Source organism: Chinchilla lanigera, unplaced genomic scaffold (assembly GCF_000276665.1).
Source record: "Chinchilla lanigera isolate Chin_1 unplaced genomic scaffold, ChiLan1.0 scaffold00026, whole genome shotgun sequence".
NCBI lineage: Eukaryota > Metazoa > Chordata > Mammalia > Rodentia > Chinchillidae > Chinchilla > Chinchilla lanigera.
Window position 1 is genome coordinate 12,584,709 of NW_004955427.1, and position 18,135 is coordinate 12,602,843.

The window sequence follows — 18,135 nt, forward strand, 5'->3', positions numbered from 1 at the left end:
AAGGCTTCAGGTTTTCTGCTGTCTTGCGCAGCTCCCTAACTAGGGGAATGAGTAGTAGGCAGTTCCCTGTACTTTCCTCCTCTGCGTGTGTGCGCTCCACAATCTCCGTATTCCATATCCCAACCACCCGTGATGAGTCCCTAGAGTTTATACTCATTTTTCAAGATTCAGCTCAAGTCTTACCTAAAAAAAGAAATCTTTTCTCTCTCACAAGTATTTTGTACCGTTTTGCACTTGTCCTACCATATAACATTGGCATATCTAGATTACTTGTTGATTTGCCTTCTATAATAAGCTAGTTGCAGAGATGCAGAGACTGTCTAATTTGTCACCTACCTAGATGCAGAGACCGTGTCTAATTTGTCATTATATTCTAAAGACCTACCATTTGTCATAAGGATTCTGAGTTTCCTGAATATATAAGCAAACTTTTCTTAGATGGTTTATCAGTTCCTTCACCTACACAATTTAGTAGACTTTGTATAGCTTTCTGTTAGGAAGAGTTCACTAGGCTATAGAATACACTAGGTCTGTTTTCCTCAGATTAAACTGCACGATAGTCATTACTTACCCTCTAATAAATACTGACAACGTAGAGACTACTGCTTGCATACTTTTAGATCTGATTGATTTATGGCTTTCAGGAGCAAAAGCATTTCTAAACATATGTAAGGAATATATAAATAAAAATATGCTATGCTGTTAGTTAAAACTTTACATAAACTACAGCTCGTTTAGCTTTATATTTCCCACAGTGCTTATATTTGTTGTCTTATTTATGTATGAATAGAATGGGAGAGAGAAAAATACCACTGCATCCATTTTGTTTACATGTGTTGTTGTGGAGAATTTCGTGCCATTGAAATAATCTTAAGAAAATAAAAAACTACTCATCACACTTGTTACATGTATTAGACAATCAGAGGTCATTTTTGATACCAAGATTCTATACTACTATGAATTTACATAAAAGTGAGTGAATACTTTGTTAATGATTTGTGTGAATGCATGTTACTTGTTTCACCCCTTTGAATGTTTAGTATGGCTCTTTGTTGTGCTTACTTCCATCTTTTACCTCTTAGGTATCTATAAAAATATATATTACTTCAGCATTGCCTTGCACTTACACCAATGTGCAATTTTTCATGTACTCCCTATTAAAAGAGAAAGCTGCAATGAATGTGTTTATACTTCTAAGAGCTAAACTAATTATTATATATTAAATATTCATTGTATAAAGTATTATAAAATTTAACTTGTCAAAGGAAGCTGAAATTTAAAATGCAAACATCAGTCCAATAAAGAGTGGTTGCCTTAAAAGTAGTCATGAAGCTAGAGGAATTTTAAATTGCATGATTTATTTGTTAGTTACCTTCAAAAGGCGTAATATACGAAGGAGCGGTATGGTTTCCATTATTTCAGTTAAGACAAAATTATAAGAAATGGATCTGGTGTTAAAAAGTATTACATCTAAGATGCCAATGAATGTGACTGTTAATTCAAATATGTTCCAGACAGATGAAAAATATTCCTTTTGCAAGGCTGCCATCTGTTGATTTAAAATGAAGTTGACAAGGTCATTTTTAAAAATTTGACTACCCCACTATCCAACATAATTTATACATTAAAAGTTAGATTTTTTTTTCCTATGATCTTCCTTAAGACTCTACATGTCTGAAATACCACCAGGAAAACCAAAACAGAACAAACAGAACAAGTTTGTTCACATTATCCTATAGTAAAGGAACATTCATAGGACTATTGATTTAGGATTAGTTACAAACCATAAATATAGAAGGAAATAATTCACAAAATGACGTAAAACGTAGCAGCCAGGGAAAGGCAGGCAAACCTAAACAAACATAATGTGATAACATCTTTTAATTTAAAACAAACAGCCCTAAATACCATAAGACTCTTTAGTGTTGTATTCCATTTTATAGTGTTATATGAGTAATATCCAAAACTGTGACTCAGATTAACAAGAAAAATAAAGTAGAATTTTGTGATGTACATAGATAATATTTTACTAAAGTAGTTAAAATTTTATTTATTAATTATATTTTATCCACTAAATTCACTTGTGTAATTTTATTTTGTGAAGAAGAATAAAAGTAATTCTTAGTTTCTTAAACATCTAAGTAAAAGTAGATATTTTGTCCGAATTATCTTGGGAATTACACTAACCTTTTAGTAAATATGTTAAATAGAGAATTAAACTCATTCTTAGTAAATATATTTTTGTAGAACTAACAAAATTTCATCAACATGTCAACATTCAAATGAGTACCTTTCAGGAGCTATTTATGTATGTTTTTGTCCATAATATATATTTTTGCATTAGAGTAGAAATAGCTCAGTAGGATGTTTATAAACAGGTTAAATTGGATAGTTGTAAGTTGTAAGCCTTTTAAATGAGATAATTGTGAATAAGAACTTGCCATTTTAAGGCTAATTTCTTAGTTGTTTTCTGTTGTCTCATCCACAAATCTAAAGGGTCAATGAGAATAGCTAGAGTGTTTGTTGATTCAGACAATATTCTTTTACAGTCCTTCAAAAGGGTGACTTCTTAGATGTATCTCTTAATGAAATAGGAAAATCCATTTAAGATCTCATTAGGCACAAAATTAGGAGAGAATGTATAGTTCTCTTACCCTGTGTTGACTATAGTAATTTGAAGGCATTAGTAGTATAATTTAATCTGAACTCTGAGAATAAGGATTTCATACCTTAAATCCATGACTTGATAGAGTTTTTTTCTGACAATTCTGTCTGGACTCAACTAGAAGCAGTTGAGATAGGCTTCTTGTTGAATATGAAATTTACAGTAAAATGTAAATACTATGGAAGGAGCTCATTTTATAAGTTCTATGGTCATTCTTACTAGCTTGAAATTTATATACAGTGTATTGGATTTGAGTACATTCTTTCTAGTACTATATCTTTGTAGCAGCATTGAATTTTCCAGTAAATATCTGAAATTATTTATGTTGTGCAAGTATCAGATATAATTTCTCTATTTAAATTTTCTGGGTAAAATATTTTATATTACAACTTTGATCCATAGGACAAAACACCAATATTGGTTTGTGGGTACACATTTTCATCATTCAGCAACTATCTTTTTACTGGATTTTAAAAATCCATTTGTAAATTTTTTCAAGTATTAAACCTCTCAAGCTACCTGTCCTTCTGTTTACCTGTCAAGTACAAAAATAATAATATGAACATTCAGGTGTTTCTAACTCTGTTGACTTTAACAATATTGTCAATATTGTTTAAACTCATTCTGTCATTTTCACTCATATTATATTAACATTTATTTATGAAAATACATAATTAGTGCTTAAAGTATTCATATTTTCTATTGGCACTCTAAAAATCCCTTTTAAAATGTTTGTTTCGAGAAGAGGAAAATCTCGTATACTCTTTCAAAAGCTATATGTAGCTAGTGTTGAAACATGATGAGAAATCTTGTTAAAGATAACTACACTCACACACAGAGTTTAGTTGGTAGTTTTGTTTAGATTACCTTAAGTACAGCCTCTAGAATATACAATAGAAGGAAAAAGTCATTAGCATATCTTATTTCATAGCCATAGATGCTATTTAGCAAAGGTACCCAGGAGATGACAATAGGAAATATATTCATTAGTATTGCAAGGAATCCAATATACTCAAATTCATCAATAGATACTATCTTATGGCATATACGAAGGAAGCGATATCTGCAAGAACAAAAAGAGAGAGTTTTATCTGATGAAAGAGCTATATCAAATGATTTTTATTATATACTTTGTTCTGTTCTAAATACCAATTATCATAGGGCCCTGCTTAATTCTCAGAAGCAGTTATCATAAGCTAATATTGTCTGACATCCTGATTTGGATATTATCTTTTTAATTTCCTCTTCAACCAAATGTCTTGTCATTGCTCATCCACATCTTTTGCAGTACTGAAGATTAAACCCAGGGCCTTTGTACTGAGCTACATTCCCAGCCCTTTTTGTTTTAAATTTTAAAACAGTCTTGTTAAGTCACTAATTTGCCCAGGCTGGCCTTGAACTGGCAATCCTTCTGCAGCAGCTTCCCAGAGTGCTGGGATTACAGAATATGCCACTATGCAATGCTTTTACTTTTAAAAGAAATACGTCCAATGTCAGACAGGGATAATTAGAACTGGAAACATTTTTAAAACAAAACAACAAGAATCCTTCACATCCTTGAAAAAATTCCAATTCTGAAAGAGATGACTATTAACAGTTTGAAAATTGTTCTAAAAGAAATTAGAGCATACATATTTTTCTGTCATCTGCTGTAAGAAAAAACTATTTTTTAAAAAAAAACAAACAGTGTAACAATGGAGTAAAGAGGCACAGGGAAGAAAGCACAAGATGTGTGGTGGTGGGAGAATATAGATCCCAATTGTATCGAAAATTTTAAGTTAATGAATCAATATGCTTTGAAAAATAGTTTCCATAGCAAATAGACTGAATAGAATCGTCAGAGAGAATCCGCTTTTTAAATTTCTAAATCAATTCCTCAAATTATTCAAATGGTATAATAATGCATTCTTATTGTTAAAACTCTAATGATACGATTGATCAATCATTACTGATTAGACTCCTGGATCATCTTCCCCTTCTCAGGGAGTACATTTGTGTTAGTCAGGAGCTTTTTATCATTTTGGGTCCTATTTGAGAAAAAGACAATGAGATGACGAAATAGAAACATGATTCTGAGACACACTGCCAGCCTCCTCAGGCAGTGCATGCTTGTGAGAAGAGCTACAGACTGTAAAGCTTAGTAACTGTGGAGAGGCATCTGCGCCTTTCTCGGTCTTCTCTCTGCCCTGCTTTTCTGGGTGTATTCCAGCAGCACGGTCTTTGAATTACCTGGTGCTTAAGCGAGTGGTTGATTATATTCTACACTGGTTATGCTAGATGGGTGAACTGAAGAGCAGGTGACGGGGACTACTCATCATTCTGTTAAACTTTTAGTTGTCTGTGTTAATTTCCTAATTCCTCCTGGAATACGACATTGTTTCTGATTTCACTATTTTGATTATAGGATGTACTGGGCTATTCGTGTCACAATAGTTCTTACTTTAATCAATGGGAATGTTTAGTCTGACACTAAATGTATAAGCCCCAGCTATACTTTCATGGACTTGTGGAAGTAACAACACAAGGGGCCTTCCTGGTAGATTCTCACTGAGATAAACTAGGCCAGAAACTCCGTAGTTCATTGATCCCAAGGGCTCCAGTCTAACTTGAGAACTATGGCAGCAAATAGGCCTTTAGTGTCAGTATTAGCTTCCTAAATGCCATATTCAAAACTCATCAAAAGACTGAGTTTTCTCTCCCCCTCCCAGCATATATTAACTCTGCTAAAATTATTCAGTGTCCATCAAAAATACTGAGGAAATACTTATCTTCTGCCTTTGTGAGATTGTTGTAGGTCTTTACTCAAGGGCTCTGGTTTAGAGAACTGACTTAGGTGTACACCACGGAGAATGGAAGAGGGATCGTGATTTCCTTTTGGTGTAGCTGATTCCATCCCTTTTGTAACCAGTCACTTTCTAGAAAAGTGTCATGGTCGCTGTTTATCTGTATGCCCTTTGACACACTTTATTTCTTATCCGTCCCCAGTTCAGGAAACCTTGTTGATCAAGGCCCTCTCCTGCTATAAATTCATTGCTCACAGAAGAAAATATGCCCACCTTGCCTCTGAAGACCAAGTGCTGCCATCTATCTTTTGCTATTCCCTAGTCCTCTCTATCTTATTTATAATTAAGGAGATCCATCCATAACAGCCATTCTTACAGTCAACCATGGCCTGAGGAGGACATCTATATAGAGTTTCTCATGTATCCTGGGCTTTCCCAGGGAACAAGTCCATGTATTTGATTTTTAACACGTAATAAATTTAGTTGGACATCCCATTTGCTATAGATTATTGGTCTGGTCAATTTCCAAAGAATCAACACAGCATTCTAACAGTACCAGCTTCAACTGGCCTTGTCAGAGTGCTGAACTCTGTGTCATCTTGTTTGTTTGTTTGTCTTTGTTTGTACCAGGAATCAAACCCAGGACCTTGTGCTTGCCAGGCAGGCACTTGTGCCGCTGAGCTATATCCCCGGCCCCTCTGTGTCATCTTCAATATGATAACTCAACCCAATAAATTCTCTCCAATCTGGCCATATGTTGCAAACTTCTGGTCTAGTAGCCTTAAGATTTATTCCCTCAGATGTTTTACCAGTATTTTCTGGAATTAGTCAGGTCCTGTAATTCCTACAGTAGTTTGTAGTTCCCTGAAGCAGGCACTATATCTTTCCCCTTATAGCATAACCTAATTAAAGTGTATCTAATTTAAGTGTATCTAACAGTGTATCAGTATTAAACCTGACTAGGTAACTCCTGGAAAGCAAAGAAAGGTGCTAAACACTAAACCTGAAAAAAAGGACAGACCACGTTTTATGATGTCTCTGTCATATCTGAAGGTGCAAAGAGGCCAACAGTAGTGGTGGCGGGATTGGTTCTCCAAGGCAAGAGTATTCATGAGAATCTGGAGGCAAAAATTCTTCAGAATTCTTCAGGTTTGTCCACCCTAGTGTTATCATTTCAGGTGTCAGGATCTCAGTTTTTTCCTAATATAGCAGCCCCGACATTAACACAGAAGACTTATCAATGCTATTCATTTATTTTCTTTTGCACAGCTCTAGCTAAGTGTCCTTAATTAGATACACAGTTATTATTTTATTACTTAAATTATATGTTTTCAACAAATTAAAATTTTAAGTTAATAATTATATTGTTCTGTTCAGCTTCTACTGAACATTGGAAGATTAGACTATGTGATTCCATTGTCTATAAATAATTTTAATAACACTTTACAGTTCACACTTCATGGTACCTCAAGCAATTAAATAAAGACTTAATAATTGGATACACAGGAATACACCCAAAGGGCAGAAAGCAGGTATTTAAACAAGTACTTGTGCATAAATGTTGACAGGTGCTAGTCACATTAGGCCCAATGTAGAAATAACACAAATGTACATCAACTGATGAATGGGTACGCAAAGTATGGTATATATAAACAGTGTACTACTATTCAGACATAGAAATGAACAAGAGCTTGATAATACTAAAAAAATAGATGAACATTATGCTAATAAAACATGCTATAGTGTGCATGAAAACATTATGCAAAGTAAAAGAAGCTAGAAACACAAAACTGCATACTGATGATTCTATGCATAGGAAAAATTCTGACTAGGTAAAAGAAAATAAGCTGTGCTTTCCAGGAGCTTGAGGGCGAATGGGTAGTGACCACCAAATGGCCAGTGGTTTACCTCTGAGCCAGTGAAAGATTACAGAACTCGGTAGAGCTGGTGGTTGCCCAGCATTGTGAAGGTACCAAACTCAGAATTATACACATAAAATGACTGTTAGTTTTATGTTATGTGAAACTTCCCTGAATTAATAAAAGAGAGAACATTATTTTTACATATCCCCTTTAATTTTTGCCTGTATATAAGTAGCTGAGTTGTAAACTACTTCAAAATATTTTTGTTAAGTATTTAGCTTATAATTTTAAAATAAAGGAAAATAGACTTGAAAATGAATATTACCATTCCTATAAGTTTCAAAAGCACTTACTTTGACGGGGGGGCTTTATCTTTTTTAGTATTATATAGCAAATTGAGCAGTATTTTTCTCAGGACACCAAGCAGGTTTTTGCTTTCAGAATATTTCTTTATTGTTTCAAGACTTATATATCTAAAAACCAGAGAGAGAGAGAGAGATCTTTAAATATACTTTAAACATTTTAAACTAAGTTTAATGCACTATTGTCAGAATGTAAAAAGAATATTTTGCTCCATGATGAATATGAGTGCAACAGTTCTAAGTCATGAAGTTGTAAACAGAAATAGATAGCCACAAAGTTGGGTCGTAAGACCCACTCATCAAAGAGACAGTGCCCCCAAAATTGGGACACATGGTTTAAAATAATGTAAGAGTTCAACGTCCAGAAAGGAAAAGCATGCCATGATTCAAATATTTGGGATTCAGATACATCTGGGCTTTCGTCTTGGATCCCCTACTGTCTGGTGTGGCAGTGAACAGATCGCTCATCTATAAAATGGGAGTAAAAATATCTATGTCAGATTGGGATAATTCGGTGAAGAAAGTATATGTGACAGACCTAGTCCATCTGCTCTATCTCCAGTTTCATCTTCAGGGCAAGTTGTCAAATTAAAATGTCTACAGAAGAGCTAAAATGGAAACTTGGAGGAGTCAGGTCTCAGAGGCACTCACGTTTTTGTTTGTTAGTACTTAGATCAAGTTGTCTGTGGGTTCTGTTGGATTTTGTATTGACACAGTTCATACCTGTACGTCACACTTCAGTCTTACCTCACCGGTCCCTTCTGTTTTACCAGTAACTTGCCTGCTGCTGGCCAGATACCTTTATTGGCTTCATCAGAAGCATGCTAGAGCTCTCTGGTCTTCGGTCTGAGACCCGAACTTGTCATATGGCTTTGTGCAAGGAGACTGGAAGCCTAAGTTCAGAGATGAACCCTGTCCTTCTAATTAAATATAATGTTCTCATTCTGGAACTTGTGCAATTTTTTGGCTACAGGATATTAATGTAATAAGAAGAAAGAAAGATATTCAATTCTCTTAGGGTCAATATTAGTGATGTGGCAATTGCATAGAAAATCTTGAGTATGTATATGATTTGATTAATTCATAATTTAAAAATTATTTCTTGAATATCTACTGTGCTTGATAAATTTCTTTATAGATAGACCATACATTTCTTTATAGATAGACCATGCAGAAATACTAGTCCTTGCCCTCAAGGGTCCAGTAGACAAGTGGGATGAAATATACAAACAACAATTGCAGCGAAGTACATGGTTGAGGCAGAGATAATAAATAAGAGGTGAGTCTGTGACCCCACAAGGGTGCATTTAATGGATCACTGGAGGATCAGAAGAACTTCATGAGGAAATTAATATCAAAGGTGAGATCTGATAACTTCACAGATTGAGACAAATCCTAAAATTCTGTGATAACAATAGGTATGTGATCATTTACAGCACAAATTACTAAGCAATTTAGCCTTGAATTCCTACTGTACATCAACACATTCACTGCTTAAGCCTAACTTTAATCTCTTTAATTGGATAGTGAGTCAACTTGTCTTTGAATTCTGGCTCTCCAGTTTATTAGAAAAATGACTCTGGGTAAGTTATTTAATCTTTCTCTGCTTCACTTTCCTTGCCCATGTAATACAGATCACAACAGTACTGTTCTAATAAAATTTTTGTTAGATATAAATAGATTACGCATACAAAGTTTCCAAACATGTGCTTGACACGTAACTCAGTAAATGTGTATTTAAAATATGTTTCTTGTGGGGTTTTTTGCCTGTAGAAATACTTATCTCAAAAATGAAATGAAGCCAAATATTATAAAAAGTATACCATACATATTCCATTTAAGGAGTTTTTAAACAAACCAATCAGGATTTTAAAACAAGGATCTCTTGTTTTTATGACTATGGTCAGTTCTTTTCCTGATAAACATTTCCATTTTAAGAATAGACATTTTTCATTGCTTTACTAACCTTCAAATGTATTCATAATTAGAAGTACTTGTATAGGAAATTTTTATTTTCCAATTCTGTGTGCATCAATGTCTGTAACATTTTTAGATGTTAAATGTGAATAATTTCCCTGAGAAAATTTTTAGCACTCTCTTTTTATTTCAACAAAATGGCCCATCTCCACCATCTTGTCAGTGGTACCACTTTGGCAACTTATAGATGTTGGCTGCAGTTCTTTTATTTGTCTAAAAATTTTTAAAGTTTATTAGTACACTTTGAAGCACATAATCATTCTATTTCTCTTGGGGAGTGGGTACATGTACATAACACATCTTAATCTTTTTTCTTCCCCCTTTCCTTCCTGTTCCTTAGGCAATTTCATATGTACTTAATGTAAAGCCTGGTGTCCCTGGATAAATCCTCCGCTCTTTCTAAGACTTATTTTTCTTGCTAAAGGATACTCCAATCCATCAAGATACTGATAAAAATGATTCAGAAATGTAAAATCAATTCCCAGGCAGCCCAGCAAAGAAGTAAGTACAAAATATAAGTGTGATCAATGGAAAGCTCTCCAGAAGTTGGAACACCATTTTCCTGATCTTGGTATGTCCTACGGACCTTTGCGCATATTAGCGTTCAATGTGTATCTCCAATACATCCGAATAAAAATGTCACATGTGTTAAAATTTGCTTATATTGTGCACTAAAACTCTTTTTAGCAGTTTGCTTCCTACTCACTATTGACCTCTTTTGTCCACTTTCTCTGGGTCTTCAGAGGCATATGTTATTTCTGTCCTTGTGCAGGACTTAAAGGGGGTAAAATAAAGCAATAGAGTGAACTTCTTTATGCTGCTTTGTTATTATCATTTGTTATATTGTTATTTTATCACCTGGACAATGTAATGAAAATTTTTTAGGGTGACATTTATTCATTAACTTAAGAACTTCTACTGTACACTGTGTATCTGTCATCTTTAAAGAATGCACCATATTGTTTCAAATCAATTTTCCCAGGCTTCTGTCCCAACCTCCTGGATTCTATTCAGATCACTGAAACATGAAGAGCACGGATCGAAAGGAGAAATGGAAATATTTAAATATTATAAATTGAGCAAGAACTAAATTTTTTTATTTTAAAGATTAAAAAATAACTAACAAAACAACAACAATGAAGACAAAAATCAAAACAACACAAAATCAAAACAACACAAAAACAACCCATGACCTCAAAACAAAATGATAGGAATTAACAATGGTTGCTGCATTGCATACTGTAATCTTCAATGAAGTTGCTCAGTCCAACAGATGTAAGAATGTAAGATTGATCAAAAACAGTAACAAGTAATAAAAAAAAATTGGAAATGATGCAGAGCTTCACCATACAAGATGGTAGGACTTTAACAATGGATCTTATACTGCATATTATTGTTTTCAGACCAGTCGTTCTGATTACAGATACAAGCATGCAAAATTGGTCAAGAAAAAAGAAAATTTTAAGCATTGACTCTTCCTTTCAATAAACCACAGACATCAGCAACACACCTATCCCAGCTATCCTTGTATATACATAAAAATTTTGTTTTTCATTTTAAAGAGAAAGGAAAAAAATCAAAATAACAAAAACAAATACATAAAACAGCATAGAGAACAACAAAAATAATACAGAATTTCAAAACAAGGTGATAGGATATTAATAATGGTTGTTATATTACATAATATTATCTTCAAAATGGTTGCACAAATAACCAGACATAGGCATGTGAGATTGATCAAACAACTAAATAAGACACATTTCATTTTCTTACCTTATTACATAAAAGGTCGTGAAAATTTTCATGCTAGGCTTAAAATAAAAACTCTTGGACACGTTGAAAAATCTGTGCTTGAAATACAATGAAAACACGCCACGGTTTCTAGAAGCTTCTCTTTTCATATCCAGCTTTATCTTCACTAGCTGGCACATGTTAGTGGACATGAGGTTGGCACATGCTTCAGGTTAGATGCGTGCACATCAAAGATCCTGTTTGTTTATGGGAAAATGAGCCAGGGGTACAGGTCTAAGCAGACTCTGGAATTTAGTTTAGAGTCATTCCATCTGGGGATATGGCTGTCACTCGCACCAGGAATGTGGTCAAGAACTAAAACACATCTGGGCTTTGAACAGACATTGTTCCAATTGCAACAATCTGCTCAAGTGTGGATCTTTTATTCCTCCCACAGGGAGTGATTTGAAAGCACTCTTCAATACACCACCTTGAGGAAATCACTGCTCACTGTGGAGACCTCCCTCTAGGGAGATCCCTCCAAGATCACAAGTATAGGTCAAGTAAGTATGAAAACAGGATGTGAAACGCTCCCTGTCTGTTCAATGGAAAGGTGTGCCTCCAGAGATTAAGGAACAGTTCGTCCTTAATCAGGCATCTGAGTAATCTAAAAGGAAAAGTAGTTTAGAACAGCTTCTGTCTGGCAGGAGGCAAAAGAGAAAAGGAAGAGCATTTTACAGACAGAAGTAGCACCTAGTTAAAATGCACACAGGTGTGAACAAGTACAAGTTTCAGAAATTAAAAATTAATTTGGCCTGAGTGAGGGGAAGAAGAGGCAGTGGCTTGTCTACATAAAAGCTGGTGAGCCCACGTTACCAGAGAAAAGCAAGAAAACTCACACAACTTTCTACATGTGGTACCTTAGAGATAGAAGCCCACTCTGGCAGCATACTTACTCTCCCTTCTTCTCAGCAAAGCATTCGGAGGCACCTACCAACACCAGGACTGCATTCTGGGTCAAAATCTCACTCCTGTATTGTCTTTGGTAGCTTGCCTAAGAGAAATACGAATTCAAATTATTACATAGCATACATAACAATGACAACTTATTCCTGACTTTCTGGAAAAGTAACCTGTGAGAAAGAAGTCAGAAACTCTAAATAATCTGTTAAAAAAATAAACTTCCTATGGAGTCCAGATCACCAGATCACTGCAGAAAGTAGATGTAAGCTTTGGGTGCAACAAGCTGGTTCTGCAGGAAAGTAGCCTACTGGTTAACCAAATCTCATAACAAAATAAATAAATAAATAAATAAATAAATAAATAAATAAATAATAGAGTTTTGTGCCAAATAAGTCTAGGAACTATTTCAAATTGTAGCCTCATCTTAAAGGTTCATCATACCTGTTAGAGTATTAAAGACTCTGAGAAATCCTAAAGATCCTAATTTGCATCTTTATTTCATTCCATGTTCCCCAATATAGTATTTTCACAATGGACCTGTGCTGCCTGCCATCTGTTAGAATGATTGAAGGGATTGATGCTACTCTGCAGAACACTGTTGCTTTTCCATTTGATAAGTTTTTCGAGCACCTACTCTGCTTCAGGGACTCTGCTGATGCTGAGGAGACCACTTCCTAACACTGTCCCTACCTCAGTGTACGGAACACAGCTGAGAATCACTGTATACAGCAGCTCTCTAAACTGGAACACATGATACAACCAGAGGCTTACGAGTTCCATAGCAGGAATTCTCTTTGCACAATCAATTACGGATGCTAAAATATTCTTTTTTTTTTTTTCTGGGGGGTGCTAGAAAGGGATATCAGCTAAATTTGAGGATGTGGAATAAAAAGGCTACTTGTTCATAATTACAGGAATTTAATAGAGTAGCATTCTTCTCCTTAAATAGCACAAAAGCACTTGTGAGCACAGTGTAATATTAAACTATTTCACTGTACTCAAATGTAAAAATTGTAGTTTCTGAAAAAAGTAAGAAAGTGGAAAATAATATGAGTCTTATGAAGTTTAGCAGTATAAATGATAAGGGAGTTAGATCTTAGAAAAATGTTAATTCTAAAAATATAACAATTTAGGTAACTGCCATTGAATTAACTGATTGTATGTGTTTTGTTTTTGTAGCAACTTTGTGAGGAAGGTATGCTAGCCTATGTTTCATAGGTATAAAAGCTCATTTTCAGAGAGTAGTTTTCCCAAGATGACATTAGAAACTTGATTTCTCTGAATTTCAGGCTTGTCTCCCTCTACCCCCAACAGTATGCCACTTCTTCTAGGCCGCCTTCTTGCCATGTTATGATTTCTTTTTCAACACAGAGGAGAGGAGAAGATATTTCTCCATTCACAAGACCTGCCTGAGATTTACATTCAAGTTCTCAAAACTTTGAAAACTAAAAAGATCAATTATTATTACCATCAAGAATGGCTAACATTAGAACTGAAACTGCAGAGACAAAATCAACAATTAAGATACACATGAAAATACCTCTAGAGTGAACATGGCCTACAATAATATGAGGTGAGTTTAGGATGTGGAGAACAAAGGAGAGAGATTTAACCTAGTTTGACAACAAGATTTCCTGGTGAAGACAAACATAAGACAGAAGAATAAAACCAACAATTAGAGAAATAATGGAAACTAAACCTTTTAGGCTAGAAACAGAAAAGATACATGGAAATGTGGGTCACAGAAAACCCAAATTGTCACAACTAGAAAGACCTGAAGAGGTCACTTAGCTAGCATAAGACTCTTTTACAGATGGGGAGGACAATGACTGAAAATGTAAGTCCTGAAATGAACGTTATGTCACTAATGAAAGTAAGAATTGAAACGGAGACTCACAATTAATTTGATAGTACTGTAATGCTGTAATTTCCTAAACTAATTAAAAATCTGGAAGTGACTTAAGGACATGATCTCTTAACATTTTATAAATTATAAGGAACTAGAAATAATTCTACAAGCATCCAAGCAGGAATACAGGTTACATTTAATTTCATAAATATTGATTAAGTTCATAATATCACATGAATATATCATTATTTGGTTGCATCCCTGATAGTTTTAGCTCTGAAACATCTTTAGACGTTTATTAATCAATTATATTTTCTATATTATTAACCCAGAAACTCTAGCCAAACCATTAGAAAGTAGATTTTAAGGATACTCTCAACTGGAAATGTTGAAAATAGTACAAATTTTAAAATAATGTCAACTTGTGAAGAATGTAATGCTTACGAAAGCATATCTAGAAAAGGCTTACTATAAAAATAACTATATATAGCATCATCATTAGAACAAAGTTTAAATATCAAAGGTAAAAAAGGAACAGCAAAGTAGTTTTTCAACATTAAACTAAATTCATTTTTATAGTTTTTGAGCCACAGGTAGAAGGTCAAGTGCACCTTTATTTTTGAAAAGTACAGTTATAGACAGATTGACAAAAAGGTAATGGGAACATACATCTAGCCTAAGTGCTAGTATACAGTTAACATTTTTCATTAGAAAATTAGAAGAATTATTGATGTTTATAATATTTTACAAGATAAAATTAGACATATCTTAAGCCAGCTTACACAACAGAAAGAACTAAAGTGTACATCCTCATACAAAAGAAGCAAAGGAAGAAAGAAAGCAGGCAAAACAAGGACCCTAAAACAGCAAAAGATATGGTGAAGAACAGCAAAACAGAGACGCCAAAATAGACCAACAATTTTTTCTTGTAATAAATATTAAAATGTTCAAAGAAGTTCGGATTAACTTAACAGAATCAATTGAATACTGCCTACGTACAGTATGCTATTCAATAAAGATGCACAGATTGAAAAGTCAGAGTATTTGGGCTGTCACCCAGGTTTACTAGACTTGTGTAGGAGGACAATGAACTCAACTAATGGGCACAATTCAGTAAAGCAATGCACATAAAACCATCTGCAAGTAAAATGACATGCAATTTTTTTACAACCAGTAAAATATTGTGTGTGTGTGTGTGTGTGTGTGTGTGTGCGCGTGCGCCCATGTGCACATACACAAAGTATATGTAGCAGTAGGAGTGGGGTGGGAGATGAGTGTGGTGGTGGTGATGGAAAAGCTTTTGATCATGAGTCTAGCTAGGGCAGTTATTATAAAACGTGCCTAATGTGTACATGACTTAGATAGAGAAGCAGAGTTGTTTGGTCAAGTTAAGTGAGCAATGGGAAAGATCACAATGAATGTTTACTTAGATCTGAGTAGTAGAGCAAGAGTATCAGAGGGAGAGCACATAGCAATCCTGGTCAAGTCCAAGGTGAAAGGAGAGGAATGCTGAGATGTAGGCATTTGGGGGATGAAATCATGCATATTCTACCGAAATCAATAATAGCTCTATTTGCAATGCACAAGGCCACACATGACCATTTTGAGAAGTGGACTGGAAATGGCCTGCTTTACAGATTTGGAGGGTAGTAGGTAGCATGAATAATAATAGGATTTGGATAGACACATTGTGTCTTTGTGCTGATGACTGATGTTTCCATAATGTGGTGTTCATATTCCTTTTTGCTTTTACTTTCTATTGGAAAAATATGTGATTTATAGTCCCTAAATTGTGTAGCAAATTTGGTGTACTTTCTGTTATTCTCTCACATGCTCACAGTTGTGTACTAATTGCTGTAAGTTCCTCCCTTCTGTTTGTCTAACCAACGGGACCATGAGTAGCTGACCACACACAGCCTGTGTTAGGCCAGGATTAGCCCTTATTCATTCTTTCTAATTCCTCTTTGATTTTGAAATCCTGGTCTGGTGGCTTCTCTACCCTAGTCCATTGTTTCCTTTTGAATGCCCCTGCACAGTTCCTGCTGGCTTGCTGTGTTCAGACAGCATGCACCACTTTCTCTGCTTTAGGAGCTGCACAGAGATGGTTGCAAAGGGAAACCCTAATGACTGCCTCCTTTCACTGTTCTTCCCAGGTCTGAGGGGTGCGTGAGATGGAAGAGATGGAAGAGCTTGAAAAAGAATACATTTCCCAGTGTTAACTTAGCTATGTGGATGAAATTATTGCCCTGCAGGTGGCAGTACCTAATGTGGTAAGGCAAGCTGGAAATCTGTGGGTGAATAAAATACCATGTATGTAGGCATAAGCATCATCCTTTGTGGAAGTGCCTCAGATTCTGAAAAAAGTCATTTAGGTCCCTGAAAAGCTGACTTTGAGACAACTTGTCTACCAGGTCTACTGCTGGAGAGAATATTCACATCTTGCAGATCTTCCATTTCCCAAGTTAAAATGGGCAAGTAGAATGCTTAGAACCCTATACGTCTGGGATGGCAGAGAAATGCATGATAACTCTCCATGCACTGGGAAGGCCCAGCAAGAACATTCTAAGAGGATAAGTCATACCAAACAGTCAAGATCCTAGCCTGGGTAGGAAACAAAAGTTAAGCAATTAGCAGTTTCCCACACAGTCCTATACTCTGCTGTACTCCAGAATGTCTCTAATTGTTATCCTGGATTTGAACAAAATCGTGATGTTTTCTACCTTCATTTATTAGAGGATTCGGTGTTGTCCTTTCAAGAAAAATGGGTTGAAATCAGAAAGAGTGGTGCCACAGAACTGAATAACACATCTGGAGCGTAAGCCTAGTTGTAATTCCAACCATTGGTATCTATGAAATTCTCAATGCTTCAAAGGAAAACATCTTTTACTTAAAGTAATATGAGTAGGCTTCCTTCCTCCCTCCCTCCTTCCCTTTCTTCCTTCCCTCCATCTCGCTGTCCCTCCCTCCTTCCTTCTTTTTTTCTGTACAATATTAGCATAAAACTTTCTTTTTAAAGGACTAAGAGAAACTAGCTGTGTAACAATCTTAACTCTCTTGTACAAACATATACTTCTTCCTTTTTGTCTTTCTTCATTTCCCCTTTCCTGAGGATCAGTGGAACAGAACAGAAGATGGAGATGCATCCGCAAACACACTCAGCCACCTCATCTTTGATGAAGGGGCCAAAGCGGTTCACTGGAAGAAAGTCTGTTTAATAAGCGGCTCTGGAAAAACTGGCTTTCCACATGCTGAAGACTATAACTAGACCCATGTCTATCACCAAGCATGAAACTAAAGTCAAAATGGAACAGGGATCTAAATTTAAAATAGAAACACTAAATCTACTGGAAGAGAAAGTAGGTAGAAGTCTCAAAGACATAGGTGTGTAGGCAGAGACATCATGAACAAAAACCAAACTGCACGGGTTCTCACCTTCCTTCCTTCTTTACTTTCTTCGTCTGCCTTCATTTTCCATCCCTTCCTCATTTCTCTGTCTTTCTTTTTCTGCTTTCCTTCCTTTCCCTTTTCTCTCCTTCCTTTCCTCCCTTTCTGATTCCTAAGATAATACCAACCTTCCCTGTGTCTTTGTAAACAGTCTATTAAGCATAGATGTAAGCACACTCAAAATCTACTTAGCAAGGGAGTAAATTTGCAGGATAACTTGAGGCCCCAAAGCATTTTAGAAAGTATAAGTGAGCTGACTATTTGTGCAGACAGAAGGAGACTGCTGGCCATATCCATTGCTTCGATGGTGAGGGCCTCGTCTATTTCCTTGTTACAGCTTGGACATTTCAACTTCTCATGTTCCGTTGTTTCTTCCTGACTCAACTAGATAAAACACAGATAAAAAGACAAAGAATGATACATGAATATTAACTTACTGTTCAGTATAAACCTCAAGGAATTCTCACACTAGCTTATTCACTAGTTGTTCAAATAATCT

General features: G+C 35.3%; 1 protein-coding gene across 3 annotated transcripts in view; it reads right to left on the reverse strand.

The window, feature by feature from the left end:
• The window catches only part of Slc9c1 (solute carrier family 9, subfamily C (Na+-transporting carboxylic acid decarboxylase), member 1), a 103,148-nt gene that overhangs the window by 43,313 nt on the left and 41,700 nt on the right, over nucleotides 1–18,135 (reverse strand). For all 3 annotated transcript variants that reach the window (XM_005386385.1, XM_005386384.1, XM_013515039.1), the window contains 5 exons: nucleotides 17,895–18,020; nucleotides 12,337–12,434; nucleotides 7,664–7,783; nucleotides 3,533–3,728; nucleotides 1,373–1,549 (listed from right to left, as the gene is read on the reverse strand). In XM_005386385.1, coding sequence (XP_005386442.1) covers nucleotides 1,373–1,549; nucleotides 3,533–3,728; nucleotides 7,664–7,783; nucleotides 12,337–12,434; nucleotides 17,895–18,020 — 717 coding nt within the window. The remainder of the gene's footprint in view (nucleotides 1–1,372; nucleotides 1,550–3,532; nucleotides 3,729–7,663; nucleotides 7,784–12,336; nucleotides 12,435–17,894; nucleotides 18,021–18,135) is intronic.